Raw genomic sequence first — 23,491 nt, 5'->3', positions numbered from 1 at the left:
TAGTATTTATAAAAGCATTTTACTGATACAATGATATTATATGTGAACAGCTATGGCTAAAACATCTCGGGTATAACATTTCTAGAGTTATGTTCCACAGGCATATTCTGTTTAATTCTTTACATTCCACAGGCGTATTCTGTGCTTTTCATCATCTTGAAAATTATACACAAGACTGTGAAAGCTGTATTAATGTTTGTTCAGTTCTTTCTGTGTAAGTATCGTAAAAATGTCAAGTGTGTTGACCCTTCACAAAGTTACATTTTGCTTACCATAGAGAAATGTCCCATTTCTCCCTAGAAAAAGGATATTATTTTCTGATTGTGCAAGCACTTTATGAGTGCGCTATTTGACTCTCTATTTTGACAGCTGCCTTTCATTTGTTATTGGAGAGCCTCTTCCAGCATGTTCCTTCTTACCCTTTTCTAGCCAGGGTGAGGAGGGGGTCGACATTTTCCAGAATTATTCAAATTTAAGGGTTTCTTAGGAAACAAATGCCTAACTTCTTATTCTATACAGAAAGACAAATCAGGTAGTGTGTATTGTGTTGTGTGTGTGTGTGTGTGTGTGTGTGTGTGTGTGTGTGTGTGCATGCACAGAAATATCAGGACACTGAGCTCTTTGATTTGGGAATCTGTGCTACCCGGAATGATCAGAACACCTTGGATGGCCAGGCATCCAGTAGGTGCTTAGTTGATGGGTGCTGAGTTGAAGTGTCGGGGCATGAGGAAGTATTGCCATTGTTCCATGGATGGAGATGTGGAGGCTCTTGTATTGTATGCCTAAGAGTGTGTTCTCTATGCTAATTAAGAAGCGAGTCCCCATCATCGTTCTATATACAGTAGAAAACAATGAGAACAGTGATGTGTTTGAAACGCTGACTTCTTCACTGACAGACTCTCCTATACACAGAAGCCGGTCTCTGATGCTAAAACACTAAACCCTAATGATTAAGACACCCACACTTTTCGACAGGGACGGAGAGGCTCTTCTTCAGGTGACCCAGCCTGGACTGCACTCTGTCACGGTGGCTGACTGACAAATCTCCACACTATAGACAGCAGCACTTGAGTGCAAGGATGCTTGAAGGAAGGGTTTTAACAACTATACAAATGCTCACTGTGGCACTGGTACAGGACGGAACTGAAAACAGCCTAAGCTTTCATTAATAAGTTGCTGAACACACAGACAATAAGCGTTCTGAGGCGGTAGCTTATGCAGACATTTGGAACACAATGGAAGTGCCCATATTGCTATAAAAAGATGATCACGAGCCGGGCGGTGGTGGCGCACGCCTTTAATCCCAGCACTCGGGAGGCAGAGGCAGGCGGATCTCTGTGAGTTCGAGGCCAGCCTGGTCTACAGCGCGAGATCCAGGAAAGGCGCAAAGCTACACAGAGAAACCCTGTCTTGAAAAACCAAAAAAAAAAAAAAAAAAAAAAAAAAAAAAAAAAAAAAAAAAAGATGATCACAATATACTAACTCAAAGGTGAACTTTTAAGGGGGGCATGCTTGCCCTTGAGTGAAAATAGTCACTGAAACATTGGTGATGGCAGATTCCAGAAAGCGAGATGGGCTATTTATTTAACTCAATTTATTTCCACAGTACTTTCATTTTTTTTGAAAGGAAAATAATTTTTAAAATTCAGAAATTTAAAAGTAACTGTAATTCTGACTTTCAAAATCATTTTATTTCTAAAACAGCCCAAGAAACGATTAGCTGGTGCCCTGCTTTGCCCTGGTGCCCAGAGTGCTGGTCACATTGCTGGAAGCTAATGAGCATTCTGAGGGAACAGAGGAGTGAGGCTGGCCAGGCCTTCCCTTGTCACTCTAGGAAAGTGAGACTTGGAGCACCACTGATGGCCAATGCCACTAAAGCATGCACTGGGAGGGATGCCATCATATTGTTCCTATGGCCCAGAATCTGAGGGGGTGAGTCAGTGGAGAAGCATGTCCGATGGATGACCCCAGTGATAGGGCTAATTTAAGTTATAGAATATCAACTTCCCAAAAAGTAACTCAGGGTTCTATCTGCATCAGAAAAGCATTCCTGCTGAGCCCTCCGGAGTTCTCCCAGCATCCTTCTCTGATTGAGACTAGAGAGGGAGGAGGAGTCTCAATGAGTGTTCATCTGAATCAGCTAACTGGAGGCTGAGCCTCCTTAGCTACGTTCCCATGAGAAGCTCAGATGCACCAGAACCTGTGGAGTGTTTTTTGCTCCTGGGGACTTCTTCTCTGATGAACTTGGAAGTCCCTCATGATTGGGTGCTGGAGCCTTGCGGAGCTGACTAAATCCAATTGCTCTGCTTGCTGGTTTGAAGAAGCCCTGCAATCAAAGATTTGCTTTGAGGTCCAGTATCAACACATAGGCATGCTGGGACCCTTGGGCAATGGCCACTTCTCTCTCAACCTGGGCTTCTACACAAAGTGGGGATCTATGGTTCGCCACTTACGGGTGGCTTTAAGAAGTATCTTGGTGCTGAAATCCCAGTGCTTGGGAGGCTGAGGCAGGGGGATCCACAGGAAGAAGCTACCTCAAAATAACCTCCCCAAAGAAGACAGTTCATTATACATTGCAATGTAGGGTGCTCTGCAAATAGCACTATGAGTTTTGTAGATTTTGATTATGTATTTGACAGATACAGGGAGGGAATCGGTACAAACAGCAGAGAGGTGGTGAGTACCACACATACATGAGCACATACGGACTAGAGACTGCGTGCTTCAGGGTCCCATCTTAGCTTTCCTTATAAACAAAAGAAGAAGCTCTCCAATGGGGTAGGAGGTCTCCTGAAAGGAGTCTGCCTTTCACAGCATAGGTACTCTCTTATAAAAGTGTGTGAGTGCCCATTCACCTCCCAGAGACTACAGGGAACAGCTCCCTCTGGGACTGCTCTCAGAACTATCCCCTCTGAAGCTTCCTAGTATCCAGACAGCAATGAGGACAGGGGGTACATTTACTCCAGCCATTCTGTCTTTCTCAGAGTTAGTAACTCCTTGTCAGTCTGTGTTTGACTGACTTTATGTTTGTCCTCAAGACATAAAGTAGGAATCCTAAATGTATTCAACTTAAATCCTAAATCTTGAATGTATTCAGAGAGGTATGAGTGAGCACAATGCCCATACGTATTCTCCATATACATTCCAAATACCAGGTAAAACTCAGTAGAAAACGTAGGAGCCAGTGCCTGATGCTGACACAGGAGCTAACTCAGTGTAGGAACTCGGTGACTCATTTAGAAAGTGCCTTTATGTGAAGACTCTTACACCGTGTTCTCGGGAGCGCTAGGCTTGCCTAAGCAATGCTGGGCTGCTTTCCTTGGCTCCAGGTCTTCAATCTGTTGCAAGCAGCCTGGCAGTATTTTAAAAGATACCTTTATTTCTATCAGCTCTCCTTAGATGCTCCTACTGGCAATGGTACCCGAGCATGGCAAGCCATGGGACAAAGCTGCTGAAAGGTCACAGAGCAGTTGGTGAGCAGTTGGGGTGATGAGGGGTGGGCCCACGGAAGGAGAAGAGTGGTGTTATGAAGAGGCCATGATTGGCTCTGAGGTGTCCTCTGGATTGCTGTGGAATGCACAGCTGTGGACCCAGCTGCATCAACAGAATGAAGGTGCTCTGTTGGACTGCACCCTCCCTCTGTGAGGACAGTAGGGAGCAGGGCAAAGGGGACTGAACATGGGATCAGAAGATGAGGTGTTAGTCTGAGCCCTGGGACAGGACACTCTGTCTCTCTGAACAACTGTTTCTGCAGCTGAAGACATGAATGAAAATGGTCAATAGATCAGCCCTATAACCCTGCTCTTTGGTTTAAATAAAATGAGGTTTGAAAGCATTTTATAAATGACAGAAGTCTCCTAATGATGCAAGTTAGATTGTGTCCTATGAGATATCGTTTAAAAAAAAAGTTGTATTTAGCAACTAATGGGGCAGCTGTATAGCACTCCCCAACCCAGGCTTTCTCAGATCACGCTCCTAAACTGTGATTAGAGAGGGGGGATTATCAGAAAAGAAGTAGTTTCCTATGTTCATATAAGTTTTCAAGATAAAGTTTTGGTATAAAAACCACTGCATCTAATACCAAACAATGAACTACATACTAAGTTATATAGACCTAATTATATATGAAAAGTTATATGCATATAAAATCTAATTATATATGACTTCAACAAATGCACCTATATTATTTTCAAAGAACTAGTGTAGTGGCAGCTGATCTTTAACATGTACACAGAAATAGCACAGTTTCAACTTGACACCCCGCCCGGGAGAATGTGCTGGATTCCCGTTTCAAACGGTGTGGTGTCTTGTGTCTGGTTGTGCACACGACTGAAAAGCCGGAAGACTTGGAAGTGCCGTTTCCCATGGAAGGCCATCAGCTTTTCTGGTCTGTTAGCTCTCTGGGACAGTCCTCTTCATTCTCCTCTGAGCAGGACAGGTTCAGGACACTCATCATGGGATGGATCCAGGACGTGGTCTGTGTTACATGACTTGAGAAGAACAAGGAGCGCAGATTAGAATGTGAACGACTGTCTTTCTACCCAAACAAGTACTCATCCAGGGACACTGCTTCTACCCAGGTGCCAGCCCTGGGGACAGAAAGCAGTTAGAACTGGATCCTGGAGATGTTTTAAGGGTCTTTTGTAACCATGAATGCAGATGAATTTTATCACCTCAAACTCCCTTTTCCTCACCCGATATTGCCTGTGAGCATGTCCTATGGCTGTCTAGCTGTGAGCAACATCTCTGGAGTCTGTCTCCTCTCTTCCTTTTCCAATGTAATAGTCTGGTACACTGAAAGAGCTTCTGTTTCGGTTCTATTTCCTTCCTAATTCATTCTCCACTCCAGCCCAGACACCTTTCTAAACGACAAAGCATACACTGTTACTTACCGGTGAAACACTAGGTTCTAACCGATTCTGGGTCAAACACATTCTACAGTATGATTCTGGGTCACATTTCTCCTCTCTAGGGAGTTATCTCACACTAACTCCAAAGAAGCAAATTCTCCTGAAGATTCCTCCCATCTGAACCCACAGTCTTCGCTCTAATTTTCCTATATTATAAATGCATGTCTATTACCCGCCTCCCTACTGCTCAGAAAGCTCCCTGATGGGCAGGAAATGTTTTTATCTCTGCATTTGTGGTGCCTGATGCATTCTCACAACAAATGACTAGCGTCCTGAAGAGCACTGTGGGAAGAAGGGACAGAAGCAGAGTTGGGGAAGGGGCACTAGGGTAGGAGGTACATTTAGGGTGTGGCAGAACACCACCAACCACACTCCCATCCAGTGGATGTATGTCTCAGATTGCATAACCTCACTTAGCTTCCAGCTGGATGATCCTTCCACGTCCACTACCGTTTGCCCAGCCCCTTGGAGTGGTGGGGTGGGGTTGCAGATACATTAATAAATTTATCTTTCCATAAGAGTAGATTACTAATAGTTTCACCATGGGATAAAGGACTTCAAGTAGTTCAAGAGTCAAGGTGGAGGTGACAAGACCCAGGTTTCTTCATAGTTTCCAGAGTTTGAGTGTGCTAGTATAGAGGGAGTACAGCGAGGGATAACTAATACTAAAGATCAATGAAAAACCCACATGGAAACCTATTATTGTAGATGCTTCCTAGAATACATTCATATATAAAAGGTGTTTAAATTGTGTTACCTTACCACTGGGGGATAATGCCAATCTTGTACATAATAGACTTTCAAATAAAAAGCCCAGTGTCAGGTACCGGTGACTTACTTTTGAGTTGTTGGTAAGTGGGGTTCCATAGCTCCCCAAGCCCCAAACATTATAGGCTGGAGCTATTGCTCTTGTTTTCCCTCCAGAACTTGACAGTAAGACCCTACTGCTGAAGACACTACATACTTGAGTCATAGGACAAGGAGAAATCAAGCTGGTGTCAACCTGGAAGCTTCTTCCCTAACTGGCTAGCTTTCACAGTGCTGGAAGGTTCGATGCATGCTGCCAGGAGAGAAGAGTCATCAACAGTCTTACCCAGCCACGAACCCTGTGGACTACAATGGCAGGTCTGCCAAGATACACACGTTGGTGACACCAATGTTACAGGAGTGACCAATCACTTTCTGATTGGATTTAAAGCTTGTTCCCTAAGATGGGACTCCTGCCTGGTACCGCCTATGGGGCTAAAAACTCATGGCTGTCTGGGTCACAGGCTGTAGAGAAGAAACTTCTACTATTATTCTGCTAAATGGACATAGTAATAAACTGCCCCCTAAAGTCTTATCTTCATACCCATGTATCAGCACATCTCTCAACCCTCATCAGGTGATGAACACAGAAATCCACAACAGCTTGACATGCAGACAATAAGAGTCTGTAGAGTGCTCAGTGCTCAGCTCTAAATGGGACGTCACCCCCCACTCGACAGGGTGCAGAGATCATTGGGGAAGAGAGGACAGAAAGAGTCACAGGCAGTGAATGTCTGCAGTGGAAAAGTACTGGCTGGATATGACAGAGTTGTTATACTCATGAACTCACAGCAGCTGTGACAGCATGCACAGGACCTGCACAAGATCAGGCCAGCCAAAACCCCTGCCTGATGGGGAGAAGTACATGAAGTCCCTCCTAGCCGAGGAGCTCCTGGCACCTGATGGCTGTGGGGAAGGGCAGAGTCAGTTTTTTTATTTTTCCAGGGATTTGGCTCCTGAGAGGCTACCCACACTCCAGTGGACTGTCCTACATGCATCTACAGATAGTGCTAAGTAGACTTAGTGAGCTTGGGGGGGGGGATAAAAAAGAGCACATGAAGTTGGGAGAGAAAAGTCATGGGGGTGGGTGAGGGAGGAATGGGGGGAAGGAAATGGGGAACGGATTTGATCAAAGCACACTGTAGGCCTGTCTGAAATTATCAAACAATAAATAAAACTAAGCTCACGCCTCGCAATAGTAAACTGGCATTTGACAGAGGGATGTGGAGAAGAACGGGATGCTAAGATGAAGCCATATATACACAGCCAAGAATGGACAGCTGAATTAAAAAATCAACAACAATTTCCAGAATTTAAAATCCTGAATCATGACATGACACTAGTGGAATTCAGGTGTTTCTGGTACATGGACTGCTCTCACCCAATGTGAGGTTGAACTGTTGACCTTGTGTACATCCTACTTCACAAATGAGTCTGTCAGATATGCTAAGCCTATAGGCTGAAGATGATGCCCCAACACTGTGGAGAAACCTCAGGTGACTGTCCAGGCAGCTGGCTGTTTCTGTCAACTCACAAATTTTTTGGAAGTTGCTTGCATGCACTTTCTGTTTTTATTTTTGTTAGCTAATATTATTTCCTTCTTGGGTCTCTGAGGGAGTTGAAGATTAGTTAGTTATAGTTGAAGGTTAGTTAGTTATAGTTGAAGATTAATTAGGATAGAAAGTGAATTAGATACATTTTGGACTTAACAAAATAGGATAGATAATGAAATTATTTTCTCTGAATTTGTCAAATACAAATGGACTAGACATTGTTTAGACATTTATTACTTGTATATATTGTATATAGTCATTGTACTTTTGTAAAAACAAAAAAAAAAACAAAAACAAAAACAAAAAAAAAGAATGTAAACACAGTATTAAATAAAGAAATGTATACTTATTTAAAGCAAAAAAAAAAAAAAAAGGAATCATTATTCTCTCAGCAGTAATTCATATTACCACTCTCTTTAAAATGGTGTAAAGGGATTTCTCATGAAGGCTCACCTTACTAGAGCATCTGCTTAGCCCAGACTCATTTCATTTCAAGGCCTTTTTGTGGCCTAAACTGAAAGCACTAGTAAAGAAACATTAAGGAGTGTAACCAAGAGGGCTGGAGCACCCCTGCAAGAAGAGACGAACAGAGTGCATGTTTAAAAGGAGAGTGCTGGGGAACACTGCTTTGCGGATCTGGCAGTCTCGTCTCAGTATCTCGAGAATCAATGTTTACCAGCACAGACAGTTACAATGGATTGGTGCAGTTCAGAGAGTGTCATTTAAATTCTTTTAAATACTTCTTCCCTTATAGTGTTACCTGAATGGGGAGAGCAGGAATAAGAAAACCAAGAATAATTATCTGCAGGATAAGTTCAGGTACATGCTTTGCTATTTGACATTTTACAAGTGATATTCTCATCCTTGAAATATTAACTATGTAACCATATAGATCTTGGTAAGTTGGTAACACAGAGTAAATGAAAGCAAGATGTTTGAGAAAAGATATAGTTACTAACTGTCTGCAACTGATATTAGAAAGTTCTACCTGAAATCTGTTCTTGTTAATAACCTCTATCAACACTTTTTTAAAATTAAATTTATTCATTTATTTTGTGCCCTGACTTCAGTTTCCCCTCTGTGCTCCCCCCTCCACCAGATCCACAAATCCACTCCTCCTCTGTTACTGTTCAGCAAAGGGCAGGCCTCCCATGGGTGTCAACAAAGCATGGCATATCAACTGGAGGTAGGACTAATCTCCTCCCCTCATATTAAGGTTTGGTAAGGCAACCCAGTATGAGGAATAGGTTCCCAAAAGCCTGCTGAAGCATCAGGGACAGGCCCTACCCCCACTGCTAGGAGTCTCACAAGTAGACCAAGCTATACAACTGTCACACATATGTAGAGGGCCTAGGTCGGTCCCATTTAGTCTCCTTAGGTGTCGGTCCAGTGTCTGTGAGCTCCTATGAGCCCAGGTTAGTTGTCTTTGTGGGTTCCCTTGTGTGGCTCGTATAATCCTTCCTCCCTCTCTTCAACAGGATTCCCAGAGCTGGGCCCAGTGCATGGCTGTGAATCTCTGCATGTGCTTCCATCAGTTACTGGACGAAGGCTCTCTGATGACACTTGGGGTAGTCACCAATCTGATCACAGGAGATGGCCTGTTTAGGCTACCTATCCACTATTGTTAGGAGTCTTAGCTGGGGTCATCCTTGTAGATGGAATTTGAAAAAAATCATCCTGAGTGAGGTAACCCAGACCCAGAAAGACAAACATGGTATGTACTCACTCATAAGTGGTTATTATCTATAAAGTAAAGGAGAACCATGCCACAATCCACAGCCCCAGAGAAGCTAGGTAATAAGGAGGGCCCAAAGAAAGACACATGGATTTCCCTGGGAAGGGCAAATAGAAGAAATCTCCTGGGTAAACTGGGGGTGGGTGGGGATGGGAACATGAGGGATCAGGTTGGGGGAGGACTAGAGGAGGAGAGTAATGAAAGAGATGTCTCGATGAGGGGTATTTCAGGGTCAGGTAGGAACTTGGTGCAAGGGAAACTCCCAAGAATCATCAAAACTTTAATGCAAAATATGACCTCACTCAAAGGTCACACTGTAACTTATATTTTACATACTGTAATTTATATTTGTTTGACTAATCTTATGTTTATGATATACTTTTCTGCAAAGATAGATGCCTAAGATAATAGCTTGATTTCATTGGTAAAGAAATACACACACACACACACACACACACACACACACACACACACACACACACACCAGCACCAGCACCACCACCAAACCCCACCTGCACACACATCTCTAAATAACAAACATGTAATACCTGTAACTGTTTACTGGAAAAATAAAACCAAGGCAACAAAGAAAGGCTTTTGGTGCCTCAAAGTCTACAATTGGATCTTTGGAAACAAGATAATACAAAATGATCAGAACCCAAGAGACAGAACTTCTGAGGCCCAGGTGGCGTGTGTAAAGGCTCTGACAAAGAGCACACATTCAAGCAATGATCACAGCTAGTTCTATTGACAATCAGAGCTTTTTGATTAGCGCAGGAACACCTTGGAATTCTGCCGACAGGGCTGGAGTGGAGCCAGTCTTAGTCCACCATTCCATTTTGTGTCTTCGTGAGCACTGTGGCTAATGCTCTTTGACATAATCAGTATGATGAGATAATCCTAGATTTACTGGCTTGGAGAACATTCTAGTATTAGAAATACTTCCCCCCCTGATTTGTGTGTTTGGCAATTCAACTAAGGATGGAGAATAAATCAGTCCAGCTGACTACTCTGTTTAATTAATAAAGACCTCACGGTTCATAAAGGGAGATTTTGCTGTTCAGAATGAAAAATTTAGCGGGCTGGTAAATAAATGAAGCTGACTATGAGACACAAAGAAGTCCTCATCTAAACATGCAGTAGCCCTGGCAAATGTTTCTGCAGAGACACTGCATCTGACCTGATTTGGGGAGTCATCAACAGTCATTCAGATGTATTTGAAAATCTGAAAGGCCATTGGTTTTGAGCGGTTGCCAGATCTGTTGTTGGGAATCAATAGCTTTGGAGCAGTAGATTGCCGGTGCTGCGTGTTTTTAAAAGTAATATTAGTAAATTGAAAGACATATTGTAGAGTTTATTTTAAAAAAGCCCAAGAGAACATGCTCTATTTTATTGGCAAAGAAATGTTAAGTGAATTATTTAAATCCCATTATAATTACCCTCCTTATGTTTCTTACCTCTTAGCTAGAGGATCAAATGTGTTCTTTCAAAAAGAAAAGCAAATTTATTTCTTTCAAAATAAAAATTAAGGACAGTCTCTAGAAAAAAGTGACTTAAACACAAAAAGTACAAAAGCTTTACAGAAATCTGTTCTTAACTGTGATGGTGAAAGATGTCCCCTTGTTCATTCTCCATTGGGTACAGGGCTCTGTGTCACTGTGAGATAAGAAGACTTGCCTGGATTATTTTATCATGCCTAAGACAAAGTTGCAGGATAATGAACCAAAGGTAATACATTTCCAATATAACTTTAGGGGGAATACATATATATTATATGTATATAATCAGAAAGTAAAAATAGGCAAGACTTCTGAATATAATTTGTTTTAGGGCCCAGTAATGTTGAAGTACTGGAGAAATTTCTAAGTGGCCACAAAGTACAAGTATTAATGACAGCAAAAGAGTTATATTTAAAAGAATATTTGCTTTAAAGGGAATAAATTAGAATTTTATTTTTATTCTGTGTTTATGATACTTCTATGCAATATATAACAGATATCCAATATTAAGATTCAATTAATGAAAACATCTTTAGGTCTTAGACATAAAATTGTTTATAAGAATCTAAAGATGTGTGTGTGTGTGTGTGTGTGTGTGTGTGTGTGTGTGTGTGTGTAATATTAGAAAATTTGCTGTTACTAGACTACTAAAAGATAAATACTGAAAGAAAATTTCTGGCAAAAACTCGTTTTAATGATGATTAAAAAAAGAAAGAAAGAAAGGAAGAAAGAAAGAAAGAACGAAAGAAAGAAAAAGCTCAGCCGGTCCATGAGCTTTAAATATTGCTGATACCACCTTTGCAAGTGTGACCAGGTGGGTGAACCAATCGGAGAAAATGAATCTGAGAAGGAGGCAGAGTTTACTCCTGGTCATAGGGCTGGCACACAGCAGAGCCAGTGCCCAGATCCAACTAATGACTTCTGAGAATTTAACCATTATATTCAACCCCTCTGTATCCAGGCTAGTTTCCATAGCAATATGTGAAGAGACTCTGGGATGGATTAAGTGACCTCCAGAAAGGGGCTCTTCAGCTTTGCAAAATGAAATTAATTAAAGGATTAATTCAATGATCATAGATTATATATGTAAAGCTACTATGTCTTTTAAAAATTCTTTCCTATGAAATTCATGAAAAATGTTATGTGAGCAACTGAGAAAATAAAAAGCTTGTGTGAAGCTCGACTCAGAGGCTTCGTGCTTTCCAAGCAGTAATATTCTGTTGTCATGTATCTTATCTGTGCCCACTAGGCTGCTGGCTTCAACAGGGCAGGGCTATGCCTGTCTTTCCCGTCTCTTCATAGCTGTATCCACGTACCATGAGTGGCATCAACATATGCTTGAGGCATGCATCACTATAAACCCCTCTGATTACTACTGTAGTCACACCATGGAGGATAAACACACAACTGGTAGACTAGCTTATTTATAATTGAAGATCAGGTAATTCTCAAATGTGATAATGATGTGGATTTCCCCTAAGTGGTTTATGTGTGTTTATACAAATTGAGCATTATCAGGGAAATTAGAGTTATCCAAATAAAACCAACATCACCAAATAATTAGCATTTTCTCCTTACCAATAGTCTCATTCCAATCGACTTGCAAGATCTATTCATTAATTTGGGGCAAGGATTAAAATTGATGGTAATTTAAATAATTTGGGCTAGAGTTTATTTTCTAAAAGCCAGTGGTCTAAATAGACTTATTAGAATCTCAGACTTTAAGATTTAATTGTTTGGCATTTGGCATTAAAAAAAAAAAGAAATTAGAACTGGATATGGAGGCACATGCATGCTACCCCAGCTCGAAGGAACCAGTCAGGAACCAGTTGGAGACCAGCAAGGGCTACATAGCAAGACTGTCTCAAACAAACAAAACGGGAGCTGGAGAGATGGCTCTGCAGTGGAGAGTGCTTCCTGCTCTTCCAGAGGACCAGAACTCAGTTCTCAGCGCCCATGGCAGGCAGCTCACAACTGGTACAACTCCAGTTTCTGGGGATCTGACACCTTCCTCCAGCCTCACGGGCACCTGCACTCCTGTGGCACACATTCACACACACACACACACACACACACACACACACACACACACACACACTAAACATAAGTAAGTACATAAATAAGGAAGCAGTAGAACATTAAAAGGAAAGCAAAAGCTTAAAACACACACACACACACACACACAAGATTTAATTGTTCATTGTAAATGAATACAACCCTTAGTTAAAAAAAAATCTTGTTTTAACTACTAGAGTACAAAATGTTACAATGTTACCAAAGATTACAGTGATGATGAATGGTCTGCCTAAGCCTTCATACTACCACACGGGGATTTCTCAGCCTCTGAAGGGATCAAATAAACTCCATCCATGTTTATAGACCTCAAAGTCCTCCACTGCCAGACAGAGATTTACTCAGCCATAAATGCTGATATCCATCAACAAGGTCCAGCTGTGATCCAAAGAGACCACTGAAGCCCCCCTTGATATGAGATCACAGATTAGATGTAGACTTCAAGTTGGTGTGGTGGTGCATCCCTGCCATCCCAGCACTGGGAGGTTGAGACTAGAGGATTGTGAGTTCGAGGCCTGTGTAGGCTACACAGAAACCATATCTCACAAAGCAAAACCCCAAAGAGATGTTCCAGGATGAGGCAGCTGGATATGATTTTCTGTCAGATAAGCATTTTCTAGTTTGTAATGTTCTTTGATATTTTCCCTATTTACTTTTCATAAAAATCTCATAAACATTACTTTTCTCTACAATTTCCACAGTTGACGAAGTCGAGGCTTAGAGGGTTGAAGTGCCCTCTCTGTCCAAAGTTACACAGAAGCAGGCCTGGGACTGAGATGTAGGCACCAATCACTCTTTCCTAGTGGCCAGCTCTGTAGACAACTCTAGCTTGCATATGAAAATCTGGGAAGTTATGTATACCCTGAATTTCAGTTTTTCAACCTCTGTGACATATAACACCTTCCTCAATAGTTTAAGAGATAGCATGTGTTAGTGCCCCAGCTCTAGGCCTGACACATTTCTACACACAGTTAAACAGGTCCTTCTCACCTCTCTCTCACACCCCTGTATGATTTTCTATTGCAATAATTTATCACCAAAAATTTGGTGACTTCAAATGACTTACATTTGCTGGCTAATGATCAGAAGCCTGGCGTGGGTCCTACTGGGGTGCACTCAAGACATCAGCAAACGGGGCTCAAGGGGAGAATCATTGCCTTGTTCCTCCAGCTTCTGAAGGCCGCCCACGGTCTTAGGCTCACAGGGACCCTCTTCAGCGCGGGCAACGGTCCTGCTTCCATCACCGCATGTCCTTATCTGCCTCTTCTGCCTCTTGCCTCCACTGTTAAGGGCTCATGAGGTCAGACTGGACCAAGGAGGGCAAGCTCTGCTCAGGGTCAGCTGATCAGGAACCTTAACTCCCCTTTACTAAGTAACCTGACACTGTCACAGACAGGTTCTGGGCTTCTCCATACCTGGGGTCTCCTTGACTGCTTCTTCTGCAGAGTAGCGCCTAAAGGAAAAGATACGAGCTAGGAGAACTTCTTGTAACTTGTGCAAAGCTAGGCAAATATCAGCAAGAGCAGATCTGATGGAGACTAAGTTAAGACAGCCAGGTCTTGGCACAAGCCTGTAATCCCAGGTACTGGGGAGGCTAAGGTAGGAAGATCACCAGTTCAAGGCCAGCCTGGGCAACACAGCAAGACCGTGTGTCAAACTGACAGGTAAGAGGAGCTGGGGATGTATTTCAGTGCTTGCTTATTGCCATGGAACCAGGGTTCAAGCCCCAGTGAGGGAAAGGACTAAATTAAGGGGAAAATTGACTTGGGAACAATGCCCATGGCCTATAAAAATTCATCAAAAGCCATGCTTTTGGAGACTATGTGCAGGGAAAGGTAAGAAGCATTAGAAGAGGTCAGAGGGATGTGACTACTGGCTTGAAGGGACCTCTGCTCAGGGTCCACGTGATAAGAGAAAGAGACAATAGAGAGCTCTCACTCTCTCTCTCATACACAGACACACAGAGAAACACACACACACACACACACACACACAGAGAGAGAGAGAGAGAGAGAGAGAGAGAGAGAGAGAGAGAGAGAGAGAGCCATGCCATGAAAGAACAGGGCGAGAAGGATTGTAGTCCTGCTGAGACTTAAGGCTTTGGCACTCAGAGCTGTGGAGAAACATCTTTGCTGTTTAAACTCCTTGTCTGTGGTGTCTCCTTACAGGGCACTCAGAGCTGTGAGAAACATCTTTGCTGTTTAAACTCCTTGTTTGTGGTGTCTCCTTACAGGAGCACTAACACACCAATGCAGCAACCAAACCTAGCAGAGGAAGTTTTGATGAAAAAATTCAGTATTTGGTGAACAAATCTAAAAACGAGGGTTCTGGAGGCAGAGACCATTCTAAACTGGGCTCAAAGAAGAACAACCCCAGAAAGATAATGAGTCCAGAGTAGTCATGTGCTCTCAGGGAATGTGACACTGGGAAAACATGCTTCAGGTGAAGCTGTACCTGTCATCGGCTAAGTGGGGGCAGAGCTCAGTGCTGGGCGTGTAGATCTAGATGTTTTATTCATTTTAGGGGCTCTGCCATCCTGAACAACCCAAGCCAGCTGGCTGGCCTTTCAGTTAAGTGACAATTTCTTCTCCAGCGCTTCATATTCCTACACCTCTCTGTAGGTATTTATAGAAAATCCTGGGCAAGTTGTCTTGGGCTTGTGATCAATGCAGCCTTTCTGCTCCCATCCCAGGGCTGTTGACTGGCCGGAGAGCAGTGCAAATGTAGGTGTTGGCTACTGTCTTCTCTTTGCAGCTGCACAAATGCTGTCATTTAAAACTCCTTCTCTGGCATATAGCAGCAGAGTGGGGATGGCATGGGAAGCTGACGTCTGCTCAGCGCTCGCCCTGCACCAAGGATTTAGACAGGGGATTCACATCCCCGGATGCATCCAATTCTCAAACACTCCTTGTTTTTAGGTAGGAATCGGGATAACAGAGGAACTGAAATGACCTACCAGGTCACTCTCAAACGTGGTGGTCCAATGTTAAAATCCAAGCCTATCGGATACCCTCTCTTCCCTTCAATGGCTTCTTCAACTTGTCAACAATATTCATCTATTTGAACTTTAGTCCTCAGCATGCCCTGTTCTGTGGCAGGTCATGATTACTTCTAACAGTTACCACAGAGAGAGTTGGGCCCTGGCACTCAGCTTTGGGTTAAGATGGACTGCTGGAGCTCAGCTCAGGTGGAAGATCTCCCTATCGGGTGCAGACTATTTCAGGCCTCACCACTTATTCGGTGGGAGACGTGGTTTGAGAGAGCCATTTGGGAAGGCCCACATTAGGTCTCTGTGCGCTCTTTATGGTAGTCTTGATTCTTACACATGCAGAAATCCTCCAGGAGCTTCAACACATTCTCAGAAGCCATGAGGTCAGTGGCATAAAACCCATTCTGACCACTCAGCAGATAAAGCCCAGGTTATATTAGTCTGTCAGTGGCCACCACCTTATTCACTGAAAAGGAAGCAAAACAGTTCAATTCACGAGGTCTTGGGGTGGGAGAGAATTCTTGACAATGTCCACTGAAGTGAAGCTGAAATAATCTGCCAAGGATTTATAAAGCAAAAATGAAGTTTTTTTTTTTTTATTTCCAACCAGAAACCACGCTTCCTCTCTTTCCTTCCTTCTACCATCTCCTTAGTTTCTACTTGTGATACTGTTGCTTAGGATAATACCTATTTGCAAAAGAAAGTTAGGGTCTAAGACTTGAGAATGTCAAATCGTTCATTTTGTGTTTTCTATTCTTTTAAATTCTATAAATATAGGCCAGCAAGCTAGCCCAGTGGGTAAAAGTGTGTGCTGCCAGGAGTTTAATTTGGTATTAAAAGCAAGTATCTGATATTAAGATTTCTTTATTACTTGTCCACATTCCTAGGTCATTGCTCCTACACTGCACCAGGTTGGTCCTTGTGACTGATAGCTTGTGGCAGATGTGATGGCGAATAGACTATAGAAGACACTCTGCAGCCTTTTTCTGAGTGTCCCTCATCTCTTGCTCTGGGGAAAGACTGTTGTTCTGTTGAGAATAACCCTGTATCCCTAATGCCTGAGACATGGTGAGGAACGGAGCATCCTGCCAACAGCATCATGAGTGTGTTTGGTGCAAGTATTCTAGGGAGCCTGCTAGGCTATGCTTCATTTCCCAGCCCTTTTAACAGTTTGACAATTCCATGAGAGATCCAGAGAGAGAGAGAGAGAGAGAGAGAGAGAGAGAGAGAGAGAGAGAGAGAGAGAGAGAGATGGAGCAGAGGAGGGAGAAGGAGGTGAGGGCAAGTGTGCCAGAGTAATCTAGTGATGCCACCCCTGTACTGCTGGGACTCTATAAAACTGGTTGAAAAAATAAATATACATTGTTTTAAGCTTCAAACATTGAAGAAAATTTATAATGCAGAAATGGAGAGTTAATGATCATTGACAACAGTGAATCCAAATCTAATATAAAGATAAACAAGTATAATGAAATCAATTAGTAGCTACATCCAATTTACAACAAATTTGGTTTTACCTGCAGAACTCATAGTAATTTTGGCATATATGACACATACCAAATGTATGTGTAATTCTAAAGTAGAATCATACCGAAAAACTCCAATAAACTTTTTATAGTATATGACTTCATGGGAATGAAAAGGAGCTGTGTAGAAGGGCTGGGAGATGGTTCTATGGATAAAGTTCAGATAAATGTGCCTACTGACAAGACTGATAACCTGAGTTCCACCCCTGGAACCCACGTAACAGAGCCAGATGCAGTGGCTCACACCTGCAATCCCAAAGGTGAGATTGGAGAAAGAGACAGGAGAATCCTCAGGAAGTTTGCTAAACACAGCTGCAGAAACAAGAGACCCTGCCTCAAAAAATCAGAAGGAAGCAACTAACTCTGTTGTGGGATATTTGATCACATTGTGTGAAGACGTGTCTCCGTTTTACCTCACCTGCCTAAGGCACCTTCTGATTGGTTTAATAAAGAGCTGAATGGCCAATAGTGAGGCAGAAAAGGATAGGCGGGAGTTCCAGGGTGAGAGAGGAACTCAGGGGAAGAATCTGAGAGGCAGGGGATTTACCAGCAAGATGCAGAGGAAGTCAGATGTACAGAGTTGAGGAGAGGTAATGAGCCATGTGGCAAATGCAGATTAATATAAATGGGTTAATTTAAGTTTTAAGAGCTAGTTGGGAACAAGCCTAATCTAAGGCCAAGCTTTCATAATTAATAAGAAGTCTCCGTGTCATTATTTGGTAGCTGGTAGCCCAAAGAAAGACCTGGAAAAGATGTCCTCCAATCTCCACACATGTAATGCAGCATGGTTAATCAATAACTAAATCAATAAATAAATCAATAACTTATTTATGGTAAAATAAAATAAAAACCAAATAAACAAAAAGGAAGTCAGGTGGAAAAATGACCATCCATCCAAATAATTTCATTACAGCATGCTTAAAGTTTTGGCCATTTTATCATTAAGTTTAAGGATACTATAACTTTCTTATGGGGGGGAAAACCTTTCCCAGAATGCAGTGCTATATTTTATACAAATATATGTGTGTGGATTTACATATTTATTTATATGGCAAGTGAGTATGCCTACATGCATATATGCATACACACAGAAGCACATGTCTGTTGGTTCTATGAAACACAGACTCTAGTGATGCCAAAACCAATTATTCATGTTTACACAGGTAGGCAAGAAGTTCTCTTCTCCTTGTCAGAACTTAAGTAGATGACACAGTATTAATAGAAGTGTAATGGTCATGTGGATGGACAGAAATACTCTACAAGGACCCTAAGTGCCTGGGCATTCTCGAGGCAGCACTGACAGTCATTGCCTTGCCTGAGGCTTGGCTTCCATCAGATGTAACAGTTCCATTTCTGGGATGACAGTGACAGGTGCCAATTTCTGTCAGGAGATCATATGTATGCAGACCATCATCTCCCCCAGAGTCTTGGGAGGGTAATTTTAGTCATTCTTTTTAAGTGAAGTTATTTTTGCCTGAAAAGTGTCATCTACCTACAAATGAACCACTCCTCCCTCAAAAGATTAACATAGGCTGCCCAGGCCCAAAAGTTTGGCTGGGGTAAAACAAAAATGAAAACAAATCAATAACTTAATATTTCTGAAAATATCAGTAGGCTTGTGTATGCATTGCTTATCTGGGATCAGCCTTAACTGTGCCTAAGAACCATGCAGAAACCCCTATCAAAATGTCAGAGAGTGAGGGGAAGAGTAAAGAGAGTACCCTTTATTTGAAAATTTTTGGGTGACAAGGACTTTATAGAGTGGAAATTAAAGCACACATATGTTAAGTAGCTATTCTGTGGAGACACCAGCATTAGAATGCAGGATTCTCCAGGTCCAAAGACCATTCTCTCTCTCTCTCTCTCTCTCTCTCTCTCTCTCTCTCTCTCTCTCTCTCTCTCTCTCTCTCTCTCCTGACATCAGAAGGCTTTCTTTTGCAATCAGAGCCACCTGCACCAGAATGATGCCCTTAACTCGCATAAGGACCCCTGCAGACCCATATTTAAAGCCTATTGATGAGCAATCCATATTTAAAGTCTATTGATGAGTAATTCAAATCAGTCTGCATATGGCCTTACAATCCTTCAAACAAACCACTCCTGGGAAAGAGGGTGGCTTCTGTAGAGAAACAAAAGAAGAATGTAGTGAAGATGAAGAGACAGATGGGCACATCCAGGTCAGTGAGAGATGCACTGAGTCTCTGTTCTAGTGAGGAGTCTAAGAATCCCTGCAAAATTCACTGTATCTGTCTAATGATGGGTGCTCATAACAGTTTTGTTCAATAGGCTGGCTCCCTACAAGAAGGTAGGGATATAACACATATAAAAATATAACACGGGTATAACAGATAGACTAAAATCCTTCTTGTTGATGAACAGGGTTACATTTTTGGAAAGGAAGACCTAACTCATAGCAAGCATTCTACTCTTCTAGGAGGCTGCGGCTGGCATAGTGTTAGATTTTCTTATTTTCACTCTTTGACCTTCCAATCTACAGAAGATCACTACTTGTTCTTAGAAGCAAGTTCTGCTATTTTAAAATGGACAAAGTATAACATTCTACCTAAGTCAACATCTGCTTAAAATGTCCTTCTTGTCACCTCTCACCAAGTGACCTGAAAACAAGGGAGGCAGAGTGACGCAGCTCAGTGTGTGTGCGGGGGTGGTTTTGGAGCCAGAGAACACTGGGTCTGGGTCTGGGTCTGGACCCTGCAGTTTCATTGAGGGTAACCTTGCTGAGTTTAGCCTCTTTGACAGTCTCTTCCGCTGCAGTGATGTGACAATGATACCCACCCTTTGGAAAAGAAGTCTGTCTTCTCTCTCTCTCTCTCTCTCTCTCTCCTCTCTCTCTCTCTCTCTCTCTCTCTCTCTTTTTGCTTTCCTCCTACAGCATGATTAAGGTCAATGAAAAGAACTGATGAGCTTCCAGAACACACTTTGGGCTGTTTTCAGAGTGGATCAAAGGAGGCTGGGTAAATGTCCATTCTTTCTATTCCTTTCACAGGAATCAAGCTAGAGTTTGGAGTGGCCAGAGATTGCTGGCTATTTATTTATTTATTTATTTATTTATTTATTTATTTATTTATTTATTTATTTATTTATTTCAGTCTTCTCATATGCTCTATTAATTTCTGTAGTAGAAGTCCAGCTTAAAAGTTGTTCCATTTTCTAAGGTCCAGTGGCTCATCCAGTTGGGGACCAGTGAGACAAACTGATTCTCTGGGTGGCCATATCTAGGTCTGTTTTTTCCTGTGTTATGGGCAACTCTGCCCTTTGTGCCCTTTTCTCACAGAGCACTTGTGAGGTCCTGCCATTCAGTTATGGGTTGGACATAGCTCAGCTCAGGTGGAACAACTCTCTACAGGGTGTAGTCTTGGACATTTTGAATGCAGAATTCCAGTTTTCCTTCTTTGGATCATGACTTTCCTCTGGGGACCTTATTAGGAGGCTTGAATGAGGGTGAGATGAAGCTTGACATCCACACGGCACCATGATGACATGATGTCATAAACATGACGCCCTGTGGTATTTACTTTCCACACTGTTAAGAGGATTAAATGTTATAATGTATGGACAAATACACTTAATGTGCTCCTGGCCAATGAACATCAACTGAAGCCTGATGCAAATTACAATATGGTGTTTCCTTTTTCTACCATCTATACAGCATATATACAGCAGTTTATAGGACATAAACTCTTCCAGAAACCAGACATGATCAGTGCAGTGTAGGTTTGTCTCCAGAAGGGGAATGATTCTGGAAGTGAGCAGTGAGCTGCTGAGTGTGATCTGCACATGGGATTCCAAGACTTCTCTCTACTTCATGCTATAAACTGCATTTCTGCTTTATCACCCACCAAACAGAACAAGAAAAAACAAGCCATGAAAACTATGCCAGGGTTATCTATAAGTCTCCTTAAATCTTTACAAATATGAAATTTTGAATTATGATCTTTTTAAGATGATGATTTGCAGGCTTTGTGCTTTCTTGACATGATAGTCTTTCCACAAAGAAAAATAATGGTAAGTGGTTATTAGTCACTTCCTGGATCCAGGGTACATGGTCGATACTTAACATCAGAAACTCTACAACAGCGACATACTCTCCTTGTTTGATGAGAAACTGAAGTTAAGAGAGACATAGGAACTTACATAGAGACACAAGGTTTGGGAAAGCAAAAATCTGTATATTGCTTGAAAGTATGTGCACATCTGAAAGGACAGCAAGGGCATTTCTCTTGTAGCTTTTGCCAAAAGGATGTAGAAGAGGTTTTCTAGAAATCCCAGCCAGGAGGTGGGTTTCCCCTTGCCATTCTCATAACACTGGTTCTGACATCAAAGGGCGTATTCAGAACGAGGTAGAAATGTGACAGCCCACTGAATTCAGGGAAAAACTATCCAGTCCAACACAAGGGAGTCTTTTCCTGCTCAGGCGTTCAAGGCCAATGTAAGTGACAGTCTAGCACAATAGAAAAGGTCTTGGGCCAGGAGCCTTTGCTTCTGATTCTGACTTGGTAAGAGCAGCTGTGGATTTCCTGGTAGCAATTCAAGCTTCTGATTTTCTTCATCTACAGATTAAGGAAAATGGTAGGGTGGTACACATACCCTCAAGGTTAATGTTACCACACCAGGATCTGGGCTGTTTGTATACTGTCTTATTTATATCTTAGACTATTTACTGTCTGTCATTTCTTATGGCCACATGAATTACATGATGTCAGGTATGCAGTCTATATATTTCACTGCTAATGTCCAGGAATACTGCAGGCAAACAGAAATGACCAAACACTGTTTTCAGAATAAATGATCTGTGTATACTGTACAGCATTTAAAGGCAGTGACTGCTGTTGGTATTGTTTTAGGGCATGACAAATAGATTTTTAATTAGATATGAACTTTTCAAGAACGGTAATGATATCATCCTGCAAGTGAGTTCAGGCAGGCAACATTCACGTTCAAATCACAATTCTGTTCCAGTTTTTGGATCTTTCCCTAGAAGTTGTTACTAGGGTTTTACCCCCTCCCGTGACATCTGATATCAGCATTTAAATCACATGAAATGAAGATGGTGAGGCTTCATTTCTTGTTTCTAATTTTTGTAACCTCCAAGAGGGTTTCTTGGTTTTGCTGATTATTCTGCAACTTCCAGGTTCTCTCCAGATGTGAGCAAAACTGCTTACTTGGTCGAGCTGCTTGTACTTACTTGATGAAGTACTTGATTCCATCTGCTGTGTAAGCTGCTTCCCACCCGTAAGGTAAGCCTAGAGTGAAAGGAAACCAAAAATACACTTAATATGATGATGAAGATAACTTTATTTTCTGGACACAAACCTCCCCCACATTGACAATTATCTGAGTGCATTTCTTGTACAAAATTATTTTCTTGAAAGGGAGAATTAAGACAATTCAGATGAGCTCTGGGACTCAGCATCTTTACAACACAATAAATAAAGTCTCGAACAGTTAACAATCTGCTTTAGTTGCAATAACTGGATTATGACTTATCATTTACATGTGGTGAACGTTTTTGTCAGCAGGATGCACGCAGAAATCTGTGTTTGCAGCGGATGGTTTCTGCCTGGAGGCAGAAGGATGGACAAGATGGCCTCTGCTTGTCTATTCTGGCTCAAAGTTTCTTTAATTGGCTCCCTTTACATTCTTTCACTCAGCTCCACAGGGAATCGGGCATGAGTGCCAGATCAGCAGGGGTTTGAAAGTAGCTTTTGGACAAGACAAGACTCCTTATTAAGTTTGAAAGTTTAGCAAAGTGATTTACAATGGATGGTGGCATTTTACTTTGTTAATTAAGAATTTTGTGCACTAAACATAAAAGGCCAAACAATTTGCTAAACTTAGCTTCCATTTCTGTAATGGGATTGAGAATAGTTAGCTAAAAAGAGATATGGAATGAAGTAAGCAGGCAACATGGGGGCATATTCTGTCTAGGAGTTCTACTTTTCCTCTCTCCTTCTCCATTTACTGAGGTTTCAACCAACGTTTATGCATATAATTGTAAGTGTTGTACTACTGAGCTACACAGCCTCTTCTTTTTAGAGACAAGGTCGCACTAGATTGCACAGGTTAGACATGAACTAATTCTGTAGCCCAGGCTGGCCTTAAACTTGAGATCCACTTACCTCAGTCTCCTGACTAGTTGGAATCACAGGTCTATGTCAGTGGGCTGGGCTGCCATATTTTCTCACATCTAGATTGTTGGTGGCGTCTTTTTGGATGGCAATGGTTTTTACCCATTCTACTCTATCACTGGGGTATGTCTTATATATTGCTATTGCTAAAAATTTTTACTGACCTTTCCAACAAGTTCTATGACATTAGGTTATCACAGCTCTTTTGATAGGTATAAAATACTTTAATACATTTAAAAAAAGGCTGCATTAC

The 23,491-nt window shown here is 42.0% G+C and overlaps 1 protein-coding gene across 5 annotated transcripts in view; it reads right to left on the bottom strand.

Moving 5' to 3' along the window:
- Nucleotides 1-4,100: 4,100 nt before the first annotated feature.
- The window catches only part of Stxbp4 (syntaxin binding protein 4), a 150,550-nt gene continuing 131,159 nt past the window's right edge, over nucleotides 4,101-23,491 (bottom strand). For all 5 annotated transcript variants that reach the window (XM_052759827.1, XM_052759831.1, XM_052759829.1 and 2 more), the window contains 2 exons: nucleotides 22,296-22,353; nucleotides 4,101-4,490 (listed from right to left, as the gene is read on the bottom strand). In XM_052759827.1, the coding sequence (XP_052615787.1) occupies nucleotides 4,376-4,490; nucleotides 22,296-22,353 (173 nt within the window). In that variant the 3' untranslated portion in view covers nucleotides 4,101-4,375. The remainder of the gene's footprint in view (nucleotides 4,491-22,295; nucleotides 22,354-23,491) is intronic.

The sequence above is a fragment of the Peromyscus californicus genome, unplaced genomic scaffold (genome assembly GCF_007827085.1).
Source record: "Peromyscus californicus insignis strain IS unplaced genomic scaffold, ASM782708v3 Scaffold_3__1_contigs__length_106647218, whole genome shotgun sequence".
NCBI lineage: Eukaryota > Metazoa > Chordata > Mammalia > Rodentia > Cricetidae > Peromyscus > Peromyscus californicus.
The sequence above is the reverse complement of the archived record's forward strand: the minus strand, read 5'-3'. Positions and strand labels throughout refer to the sequence as shown.